At 34.9% G+C, this 12,653-nt stretch overlaps 1 protein-coding gene across 3 annotated transcripts in view; it reads left to right on the forward strand.

The window, feature by feature from the left end:
- Positions 1 to 12,653, forward strand: part of VPS54 (vacuolar protein sorting 54 homolog (S. cerevisiae)) — a 105,128-nt gene that overhangs the window by 41,532 nt on the left and 50,943 nt on the right. For 2 of the 3 annotated variants that reach the window (XM_011944623.1, XM_011944630.1), the window contains exons 7-10: positions 2,952 to 3,078; positions 4,619 to 4,726; positions 7,451 to 7,506; positions 9,533 to 9,629. In XM_011944623.1, the coding sequence (XP_011800013.1) occupies positions 2,952 to 3,078; positions 4,619 to 4,726; positions 7,451 to 7,506; positions 9,533 to 9,629 (388 nt within the window). The remainder of the gene's footprint in view (positions 1 to 2,951; positions 3,079 to 4,618; positions 4,727 to 7,450; positions 7,507 to 9,532; positions 9,630 to 12,653) is intronic. The other variant, XM_011944635.1, reaches the window with a different exon arrangement.

The raw sequence follows: 12,653 nt of genomic DNA on the forward strand, positions 1-12,653 counted from the left end.
ACAGACAATAATCAAATATGAACAAAGAAGCTTACATTTCACAATGATTTCCTGCTATAGTGATCTTTGCTGAATACCATTCTCTCAAATGTTTTAATGCTCCTACAGTAGGTAAACAGTCTTTCAATTTCGGAAGAGCTTTGTCAGAAGGCAATAGTATTATATCTACCATTGCTCTACCTAGAACGAGAAAAAGGCTTTTTTGTAATTTTTTAAAAACATTAGGTCTGAAGTGTCTCAAAATAGTACCCTGAACAACTGAATTTTATGTTTATTTAGAAGAAGGGATTTTATATTTATTTAGAAGACAAAGGAAGATTTTTGTTTTAATTTCTGAAATTCTTCAAAACAATGTATGTCCTTAGGAGTTCAAACTTTTTAAACGTTCATCATTTGATTTAAAGCCATGTTATCTTGAAATAGCTAGCATATACATATAGTTTATTGAAAACAATAAACTATATCATAATTACTTGTCAAAAAAGTTAAACTTTATCAAAACTTACAGACTGTACATGGCCCCATTCATGCAATATTAAATCATACCTGCAAAAAACTTTGGTACATATTATACCCCTGTAATAATTTCGTAGCCACCTCCAGTTGCTACTGTGATGAGCTCAAGTGATGCTAGTCATCTGTGTTTGAGTAGTTCCTCTCTCCAGTAAATGGAGTATCACAGTAAAAGGTGATCTCTTACAGTTTTTGCATGTTTTTATTGTTTTTAATACATGCTGTACACCTTGAATAACACCATGGGACCCAAACTAAGTTCACTGGTGATGCTGGAAGTACTCCCAAGAAGCAGAGAGAAGTGATGACATTTACAATAAAAAGTTTAATTCCTTGATGTGTATAGTAGATTGAGGTCTGCAGTTGTGGTTGCCCACGATTGTTTAAAAAAAAAAAAAAAGTTGTCAAGTCCTCACTCTAGCTACAACAGCATTTACAAAAGCCTTGTACTTTTTGCAAGTACCTTTTTATCCAGTATTGAAAATGCAGATTTTATGTAGGTGCAGGCTTACCATGAGAAAGGCATACCTATAGACTCTAATATTATTTGAGAAAAAGCTAAGATATCAAATGATAATTTAAGGCAAAAGGAAAGTGAAGGATCTAAAGCTGGAGAACTTAATGCCAGCAAAGGATGGTTTGATAATTTTAGAGGTTTGGCTTACAGAAAAGTCATGATAATAGGAGAAGCAGCTTCTGCTGACAAAGAGACAGCAAATGAGTTCCTGGACGCCATTTAGAAAATAATGGAGGAGAAAGAATATCTACCTGAAAGGTTTTAATGCAGACAAAAGTGCCCTACTCTGGAAAAAAAAAGCCACAAAGAACATTTATTAGTAAGGAAGACAAGTGAGAACGAGGATTTAAGACAGGAAGGGATAGGCTGTTTCTTACTGTTTTGCGCAAATGAAGTCAGGTTTGTGATCAGGACTGCCCTTATCTATAAAGCTGCTAACCCACAAGCTTCAAAGGGAAAAGATAAATAACAGCTGCCAGTATTTTGCTTATACAACAAAAGACCTGGATAACGCTTTTTCTGGATTGGTGCCATTGATGCTTTGTCTCTGAAATCAATAAGTACCTTGCCAAAAAGTGACTGCCTTTTAAAGTTCTTTTGGTGTTGAACAATGGCCCTGTCCACCCAGAATCCCATGAATTCAACACCAGAGGCATTAAAATGGTCTCCTTGCCCCAAACACAACATCTCTAATCTAGCTTCTAGATCAGAGAGTCATAAGTACCTTTACAGCTCATTACACACACTACTCTGCAGGAAGAATTATCAGTGCCTTGGAAGAGAACCCCGATAGAACATCACGAAAGTCTGGAAGGATTACACCATTGAAGATGCCATCATTGTTACAGAAAAAAATTGTGAAGACCATAAAGCCCAAAACAATAAATTCCTGTTAGAGAAAACTGTGTGCAGATGCTGTGAGACGATCAGGGAGATCATGAAAGAGATTGTGAATGTGACAAAAATCGGTGAGGAATGAAGGATTTCAAGATAAGAATCTTGGAGAAATTCAACAGCTAATAGATACCACACCAGAGGAATTAACAGAAGATGACTTGATGGAGATGAGTGTTCTCAAACCAATGCCAGACAATGAGGAAAAAGATATAGAAGCAGCAGTGCCAGAAAACAAGATGACATTAGACAGTCTGGCAGCAGAGTTTGCGTTATTCAAGACTGCCTTTGACTTCTTTTATGACATGGACTCTTCTATGATATGGGCACTGAAACTAAAGCAAATGGTAGAAGAAGGTTTGGTACCATATAGAAACAAACATTTTTAGATAAATGAAAAAGTAAAGTCAGAAATTACAATGCATTTCTGTAAAGTTATACTGAGTGTGTCTGCCTGTTCTGCCTCCACTTCCACCTCCTCTGCCACCCTTAATATAGCAAGACCAACCCCTCCTCTCCCTGCTCCTCCTCAGCCTACTCAGTGTGAAGATGACCTTTATGATGATCTGATTCCACTTAATAGTAAATATATTTTCTTTTCCTTAGGATTTCCTTAGTAACATATTTTCTCTAGCTTTTTGTAAGAATATAGTATATAGTATGCACAGTATAGAAAAAAATGTGTTATTGACTATGTTATTGGTAAGGCTTCTGGTCAACATAAGCTATTAGTAGTTAAATTTTGGGGGAGTCAGAAGTTATACACAGATTTTTTATTGCACTGGTGTTTGGTACCTCTAACCCCCATGTTGTTCAAGGGTCAACTGTAAAGAGAAAAATGGAATTTAGAAGATGAAATATTTGCAGTTAGTTTGGTAAGTTAAAGGACTTAATTTTTTGAAAACATTGCATTATTGCACAGGTACTGTCAGCTGGAAAAGTTTTACCTACTAGTTCCCTTGATTGTGTGGAGCGAATTTGTAGTTTTTAGTGAATATAAATATAACATTTTCCTCTTCCTTTTTAGGCATTTGGGATCACAGCTTTGTGAATTAGAAAAACTGATAGATAAAATGATGATTGCAGAATTTTCTACTTATTCTCACAGTGACTTAAATAGACCACTGGAAGATGACTGTCAAGTTTTAGAAGAGGTATGTATTTTAACTGTGGAATGAAGTTGATGCCATTGCTTAACAGTCTTGGTTTAGAATACATTTTCTTCAGATTATAGGAAGCAAAATTATCTTAAATTTCAAGGGCTATCAGACCTATGAAGTCCTTCACTAGCTATGTGACTTTAGCAAGCACCATAATTGTTCACTATCCTATGGAATTAGAGAATAATATAATTGTATAGCTTAATTAGAAATTAGAGTTAGAATGAGCTTACAGACCGAGTTAAAAATACAGATATAGGATGAATTTATATTCTGTGTGCATGCATGCGAGTGTTGGAGCTTGTCTTTTATAAAAAGTGATCATAGTTGGCTGCATTGGCTCATGTTATAATCCCAGCAGTTTGAGAGGTTGAGGTGGGAAGATTGCTTGAGCCCAGGAGTTTGAGACCAGCCTCGGCAACATAGGGAGACTCCATCTCTACAAAAAATAAAAAATTAGCTGGGTGTAGTGGTGCATGCACACCTGTGGTCCCAGCTACTTGGGTGGCTAAGGCGAGAGGATCACTTGAGTTCAGGAGTTTGAGGCTGTAATGAGCCATGATCGTGACACAGCAAGACCCTGTCTCAAAAAAAACAAAACCAAAAAAGTGATCATTATCATATGGTAATTACCCATCACTCAAATTTACTGAGTACCTATTATGAGCATGTTTTATATATATGTATATACAAATACATAATATCCAGGCTTCACTTAGCTGGTAACTTCTCAGTGTTAATCACTGACAACAACTAGTAAAGAATCCCAGAACCCTGATAACCGCCTAAGTAAAGAAACTTTTGTACATGTTAGCAGTTGACTTCCCACAGAGAGTCTAGGTCATTATTTCAGTCTTCTAGACCATGCATTAAAAAGCACAGGGGCAAGGCACAGTGGCTCAGGCCTGTAATCCAAGCACTGTAGGAGACTGAAGCTAGAGGGTGGTTTGAGCCCGGGAATCTGAGACCAGCCTGGGCAACACAGTGAGTCTACAAAACAAATTTAAAAATTAGCCAGGTGTGGTGGTGCATGCCTGTAGTTCCAGCTACTCGGGAGGCTGAGGTGGGAGGATCACTTGAGCCTGGGAGATCAAGGCTACAGTGAGCTGTCATCACCCCACTACACTCCGGCCTTGGCAACAGAGTGGAACCCTGTCTCAAAACAAACAAACAAGCAAAACCCAAAACAAACCACAGGGCCCATGGAGTATTTATTGGTCATCAGGGTGTGAGAAGGGTATTTTTTACTTGTTGAAACTAGAATAAAAAATACCCTTGTATTGTTTTACCTCAAAACCAGCTTCATTGGTTCACTGTGGTGGGGTAGGATTTATCTGTTTTAGAATGCTGACTCCAAAAATCTCATGATAAGATTGCTGTGTGGGGGGGGGTTTTCAGGCTGCTAGAAAATACTTTGTGTAGGATAGCAATCTGAGGATCAAACAGAACTCCTGATGCTGAATGTTTCTACCTCTAAGTAAAAGTACTTCCTATTTAAAATGTCAGATTACATACTTTCATTTTATTTTAACAGGAAAGACTGGTATCTCTTGTATTTGGACTTTTAAAACAAAGAAAACTTAATTTTTTAGAAATCTATGGTGAAAAAATGATTATTACAGCAAAGAATATCATTAAACAGGTAATCATGCATTTTTATTTGATATATTTTGGTCTGGAACCTTTGCGAAGTTTATTTTTATGTATCCTAGTAATAATATATATAGTGTAATAGTAATATAGCTAATTTATCTAAAAACTGAAAATATAGAAAAATGAAAGTAAAACATAGTCCTACCAGCCAAAAGATTATTGCTATAGGAATATTTCTGTGTGTAGACTGTTACTTATTTTCTTATGTTGTCATTATGTGTTTATGATTTTATACATATATTTGTTAGAATCGTAAGCATTTTCTCATTATAAAAGCTTTCAGAAACATCATTTTTAATGATTGTGTAAAGTCCCATTAACATTATGTTAAATCTACTTAACTTTTCCTCTGTATTTAATATTTAGATTGTTTTTAATTTGATATGATAAATAGCACTGTGACAGATGTCTGTGGTATAAAGTTATTTTGTTTGTTTTTCGTACTTACGAATATTTATTCTTAGACTGATTCCTAGAAGTATTGGTTAGAGAGTGAAAAGTATTTTTAAGTTATTTGATGTATAGAATTTAATTCCTATTTAAAAAGATTTACCAATTTATACTCCCACTAGCAGTAGACAAATGTTCATTTCCTTTTTATCCTAATCTCTAAGAAATTATAAACTAAAATCCAGGTGTTTTTCAGTATTCCCTGATCTTTGTTATGACTTTTTTTACTCAGATAAATCTTATCCACTGAACTTCGGTTTTTAAATATATAAAAAAGATAACATAATTTTAACTGTATTTATTAGGCTTAATTAGTATCATTAAGGTTGAATGTACATATATGAGTTTTTAAAGTTTAAAATAAGTTTAAAAGTTAAATAAAATAAGCAAAAAAATTATAATCATCCCCTCTTTCAAGCACTGATTAAAACACTGTATTTTTAAATTGGTACAACAACTTTGAAAAATTGTTGGCAATACATAGTAATGCCAGCTTTGCATACATGTTGGGACCCAGCATTTCTGTTCCTAGGTATGCACCCAACAGAAATATGTATATAAGTTCACCAAAATACAGCAGGAGGATGTTCATGGCAGTACTATTTGTAATTTTAAAAACTGGAAACAGCCCAAATTCTACCACCAGTAGAAAAGATAAATAGAATTTTGATGTATTTATACAATGGAATATTATACATTAATGAGAATGAATAGATTACACAGAATAACAAATGAGTATTATAGACATAATGTGGAGCCAAAGAAACCAAACACAGAAAGTATACAGTATATGATTCCACTTATGTAAAACTCAAATGCAGGCAAAATTATTCTATGGTTTAAAAATCAGGACAGTAGTGTATTTTGGGAGAAAGTAGTAACTGATAGGGAATAGGGGAGGAGCTCTGGGTATTAGCAAGGTTGTTTCATGAGCTGAGTTCTGATTACACAAATGTACTTCATTTGTACAAAAGTATTGAGCTGTAAACATAATTTGTACAATTTTCTGTATATATATTTTAAGCAATTTCTAAAAACTGATATATTTCAATTCCCAGACTTCAAATCTAAGCATTAATTTTTTAATTTTAAGCTGTTGCATGTATCACAAGGAAATGTAACTTTCAATATGAATTTCTTTTGGGATTTTAATATGGGGCTTACACCTTGTTCCTAAGTATTATAGTTCTACTTTTCTGGTGTATGATTTTGAACAGTTTTGAATAGTAGGCGATATTATTACAATTCAAACATACTCTGAAATGATTATTTAATTGGCTAATTGTAATCAGCTTTTCAAACACTGTGAGAGATGCGTAAGATATAAAAATCTGGTAAAGTAATTATTATAGTAAGTAAGAGCCTTTTAAATTTTTTCAAATCTTAATTTCAGGGGTACATGTGCAAGTCTGTTACATAAGTAAACGTGTGACATGGGTTTTTTTGGTATAGATTATATCATCACCCAGGTATTAAGCCTAGTACCCATTAGTTATTTTTCTGATCCTTTCCCTTCTCCCACCCTCCACCCTCCAATAGTCTCCACTGTGTGTTGTTCCCCTTTGTGTGTCTGTGTGTTCTCATCATTTAGCTCCCACTTATAAGTGAGAACATGCAGTATTTAGTTTTCAGTTTCTGCATTAGTTTCTAAGGATAATGACCTCCAGCTCCATCCATGTCCCTGCAAAGGACATGATCTCATTCTTTTTTATGGCTGCATAGTATTCCATGGTGTACATGTACCACATTTTCTTTATCCAGTGTATCATTGATGGGCATTTAGGTTGATTCCATGTATTTGCTATTGTGAATAGTGCTACAGTGAGCATACGTGTGCATGTGTCTTTATTAATAGAACAATTTATATTCCTCTGGGTATGTAACCAGTAATGGGATTGCTGGATTGAATGGTATTTCTGTCTTTAGGTCTTTGAGGAAGGGCTACACTGTCTTCCACAATGGTTGAACTAATTTACACTCCCATCAACAGTGTATAACAAGTGTTCCCTTTTCTCTACAACCTTGCCAACACCTGTTATTTTTGACTTTTTAGTAATAGCCATTCTTACTTGTGTGAGATGGTATCTCATTGTAGTTTTGATTTGCATTTCTCTAATGATCAGTTATGTTGGCCACATATATGTCCTCTTTTGAAAAGTGTTCATATAGTAAGGGCCTTTTTAATATACAAATGGAACATGGAATACTTAGGATTTGAAAGACAATTAATCAAATTGTTTTTGTTTTTTCTTGAATTTTGCAGTGTGTGATTAATAAAGTTTCACAAACAGAAGAAATAGACACAGATGTTGTTGTGAAGTAAGTATAAATATATAGGTTGGTGGTTATCAGTCAGAAAAGGTGATACATGCAAATTAGAATAATTTGAAGTAGATTTCGTAAAGGAATTATTTACTAAGGTGTGAGCAGAGTGTAGGAAAATCACAAGTGACAGTGCAGAACAAAGACAGTGGTTAACAGAATTGAGGAGAAGGTAGTTGATTAAAAAGCTGTGACCTTGAGTACAGGGAAGCAGTCACCCTGAGGCAACCCTTGAGAGACACAGGAGAAGTAGGTACCTTTACTAGAAAGCTAGAGGAGTAGATACCTTTACTTCTTCCAGTCTTCGTAAGGGCTCCTCATGGGCCAAGCCCACAGAGTAGCTTCCCAGAGCAGAGAGCAGGATGGAGAGGGGCAGAACATAGATATGGAGAGGTGAAATTGAAGATAATTCATTACAGGGGCATAGCAAGTATTATGTTTAAATTTTTAGCTATATAATTAAAATTCAACTTTTAGGCTTTGAGAAGTTTGAGTTTGTGATTTTGAGTTGCCCATGTTTGTATTTTTTTGTTTCTTTGTTTTCACCCTAGAAATTCCTATTCTTGGCCAGGCGCATTGACTCACACCTGTAATCCCAGCACTTTGGGAGGCCGAGGTGGGAGAATTGCTTGAGCCCAAGAATTTGAGACCACCCTGGGCAATAAAGTGAGACCCCATCTCTACCAAAAATAAACATTACAAAAATAAGTTGGGCATGGTGGCACCTGCCTGTAGTCCTAGCTACTCAGGAGGCCAGGGTAGGAGATGGATTGAGTCTGGGAGGTCCAGACTTCAGTGACCCGTGATTGTGTCATTGCATTCTAGCCTGGGCAACAAAGTAAGATCCTGTCTCAAAAAAAAAGAAAAGAAAAAAGAAAAATTCCTATTCTATTATTTTAAGAAGAATAGTGATAATATTTTATGACTGAATTTCTTATTCATATGGATATTTAAATGTTTTTAACTGGCTTAGATATGAATAGCAATATGTACAACTGTGAAACTTTCTTGGGCCAAACTCACAGAATGCAGTATTAATTTCCACACTATTACCTAGGGAAAACTCAATTTCAGAATTAGCTGAAGCAACTATAATAATGAGAGAATTGTTAGTGGTTGGAAAATGTTAAGTGTTAAGTCACTGGGACACTGTTAGAAGCTCCATGGATGTGGAGAGTCAGTTTTTCTTCTTCCCTAGGGAATTTTATCCGTATAAGTAGAGAACTTCCTGTATATCAAGTGTTGTCGTATCTTTTTAGAATAAACTCTTAGCTGAAGCTGCATTTATTAAAAATCTAGAGTAATAAGTCATTTTGGTACTATAAAATATCTTTAGGGAATGAATTATATTTTGTATTACTTTTTTTCACCTTGAAGTTAATGATTTGTGTCAACTATCAAAATAGTATTAGCTGCTGCTTACATGGTACTTTTAAAAATGTGTCATGCATTGTTCTAAGTATTTTTTATTAACTCACATAATATTTACAACAACCACATAAGGTCGGTTCTCTCAGTTTCCTCATGTTAGATGAGAAAATTGGAACATGGATGGGTTAAGTCACTTACCAGAGCCACATAGCTAGCAATTCCAATAAGCTGCTGCTATTTTAAACCAAGGCATTGTGTTGTGGCTCCAGTGCTCTTAACTACCATGCCATATTACCTCTCATATGATATTTTTAAAGTTGTAGTTAGAAAAGCAGATTATGAAATTTTGGGCTGAGATGTGTTTCCGTTTTTATTCCAGAGTATATCTTCACACTTACTTCTCTATGGTTTATTCATTCAGTGGTCATAAAGCTTGTTCATATGAAATTGATGTATGATATACTTAACTTACCATCTTAAAAATATTTAAATAAACCATAACTCTTTGGTAATATACCTCTTCAACATTTTAGGTATCTGGATAAAATTGCATTTTATCACTAGATAGTATTTAGTATCATTTCTTCCAGTTTGTAGATGCTATATTGGCCCAGAGACAATCATTATTTTTGTTTGAATTATTTTTTTCTAGGCTTGCAGATCAGATGAGAATGTTGAATTTTCCCCAGTGGTTTGATCTGCTCAAGGATATTTTCTCTAAGTTTACAATTTTCCTACAGAGAGTTAAGGTAAGCTTATATATTAGTTTGTCCAGAATATCCCTAAAATTAAGTCAATTTTCTAGATACATAATATGTAAATAAAGAATCAAACTAGAATAGAACAGTTTCTTTGTTTTTGTAATTTTTCTAAAGAGGCTTGGTTTTAAATAAAAATTTAGGTACCTCAGAGTTTGACAGTTTTAAGAATTTAATAAGTTATAATTTTATAACTTGAAATATGCTTACTTGACATTAAATATTATACAGTAATATTTCCTCTGGTGATTTTTTGTTCTCCTAGGTTATCTAGAGGTACAATATTGTTAAACACCCCAAAATCACCCCAGACTACCAACTTTTCTGTAAAGTCAATGTTGATATAATGGTATTTTAAAATACATTGTTCATATTCAAATTACCTTGCTAATTTACTTTTTTTGAGATGGAGTCTTGCTGTTATCCAGGCTGGAGTGCAGTGGTCAGTCTTGGCTCACCACAACTTCTGTCTCCCGGGTTCAAGTGATTCTCCTGCCTCAGCTTCCCGAGTGGCTAGGATTACAGGCGTGTGCCACCATGCCTGGCTAATTTTTGTATTTTTAGTAGAGATGGGATTTCACCATGTTGGCCAGGCTGGTCTTGAACTCCTGACCTCAAGTGATCTGCCTAGCCCTGCCTCCCAAAGTGCTGAGATTATAGGTGTGAGCCACTGCGCCCAGCTGCTAATATTTATTTAGATTTTTATTTCACTTTTTGGGCACGAATCCAATCAAGCATCATGTGTTACATTTAATTATTTTGTCTCTTTAGTCAAGCCACTTAATTTTAAACCACTTAGTATAACAAAAAGAACAGGTCACGTATCATTTTACAGAAGATGTCAGACTCATATTAGTTTGAATCACCAACAGGTCATAGCTTTGTTTTAAGAATACAGGCTAGGCATAGTGGATTACACCTGTAATCCTATCACTTTGGGAGGCCAAGGCAAGAGGATCACTTGAGCTCAGGAGTTTGAGACCAGCTTGGGCAACATGATGAGACCTCATCTCTACAAAATATTTTTTTAAATTAACCAAGCATAGTGATGCACACCTGTAGTCCCAGCTACTTGGATGGCTGAGGTGGGATGATCACCTAACCCCAGCGGGTCAAGGCTGCAGTGAGGCATGATTGTGCCACTGCACTCCAGCCTGGCCAACAGAGCAAGACTCTGTCTCAAAAAATGAAAAAAATAAAAAAAGAATAGAATCATTAGGAATTATGTGTAACAGTTAGAAGGGGCCATTTGTGAAATTAGATAGTGTTTGAGTTATCAAGTGTTAGCATTGTGTTTTATGTACTAGTTAACATCCCCAGCGTCTCCCGAGTACCATGTTGAATAGTGCGGGGGACTTTGCTACTTGTGTATGACATGAATTTTCATTTATTCACATTGGAGCAATGCTGAGTCACATGTGTAAGCTCTCCAATCAGGTTCACAAAAGTTTTATAGAATGGGATTCACTGTGCTTTATTTAGACTGCTTCTAAAATGTTGGTCCTACCTATTGATAGTGATAGACACAAACTTGTATCTATAGGTGTTCAATAACTAAACCATGTTTTCACTTCTTATATTCTGACCATGACCTCATCATCACACACTTCAATTATTGCATGTCTAGATATATAGAACTCTTACATTGCATAGTGTAGAATTGGCCAACTTTTTGTCAGTAATTTTTTAAAGTACAGTAAGTCCTAAATGTGATGAATAGGTCTTGGAAACTGTGACTTTAAGTGAAACAACTTATACCAAAGCTATTTTTTTTTTCCACTCATCATTATAGTGAAACATTTCCCTCAATATTTTTTTCAATAACATTGAAGGAAACAGTGTTACTCAAAAACCTGCTGTATGTTGTTTCACTTAAAGTTACGGTCTCCCAGAACCTATCATCCATATTAAGTGATTATTTACTGTAGTTATGCCACTTTAAGGCTCTATGTCAGTTAAACTAAGAGTTATTTTATGTATGTACAGTATGGAAACTGATTTATTATAGTTGTAATTTCTCATTTTTACATTTGGACCACTTAAACTAGTACTTATGTGCAACATCTTTGCAGATGACATGGAATACGGTACTTTTTTCTGTGAAAAAAGTTTGTGATTCTATCAAGTACCATTTCACTGAAAAATAATGTTAATTACAAGCTGTTCATTTTTATTGAAGAATTTAAAAATAACTACAAATTGAAAAGAACCCAGATGTCTAACAATAGAGAAATGGTAAAATAAATTATGCTTTACACATTCTTTACCATGGAATATTATATACAGCCAAGGATTTTTAATGGTAGGAGAAAATACATACATTATGATATTCAGTTAAAAATGCAGGATACAGGGCCAGGTGCCGTGGCTCACGCCTGTAATTCCAGCACTTTGGGAGGCTGAGGCAGGCAGATCATGAGGTCGAGAGATTGAGACCATCCTGGCCAATATGGTGAAACCCCATCTCTACTAAAAATACAAAAATTAGCTGGGCGTGGTGGTACATGTTTGTCCCAACTACTTGGGAGGCTAAGGCAAGAGAATTGCTTGAACCTGGGAGGTTGAGGTTGCAGTGAGCCAAGATCGTGCCACTGTACTTCCAGCCTGGAGACAGAACAAGACTCCGTCTTAAAAAAAAAAAAAAAAAAAGCAAGATATAGATGTACTTATGTAGTGTGATCTCAGCTATGTCAAAAAAAATTTTTTTAAACCTTTTTATCTTCCTAGAACAAGGAGAAACCTTGGTTTTTTTTGGTAGTTTTCTTTAGCTGGTCAGATTAGATGTCATTTAAAAATTTTATTCTTTGCATTTTCCCTGAATTTTCTACAAAGAGAAGCATTACTTTTATAATCAGAAAAAGTTGTTTTGTTTTTTAATAGTACTACATTACAGGAATAGACTCTTTGAATTTCTTGTTTGATTAACCAGGGTTAATAATTTACTTTCCTACATTTTGCATTTATTTCTCAAAGACAAAGGATATCCTATCCTATATGTCACTTTAGTATTATATA

The sequence above is a fragment of the Colobus angolensis genome, unplaced genomic scaffold, assembly GCF_000951035.1.
Source record: "Colobus angolensis palliatus isolate OR3802 unplaced genomic scaffold, Cang.pa_1.0 Scaffold105, whole genome shotgun sequence".
Classification (NCBI taxonomy): domain Eukaryota; kingdom Metazoa; phylum Chordata; class Mammalia; order Primates; family Cercopithecidae; genus Colobus; species Colobus angolensis.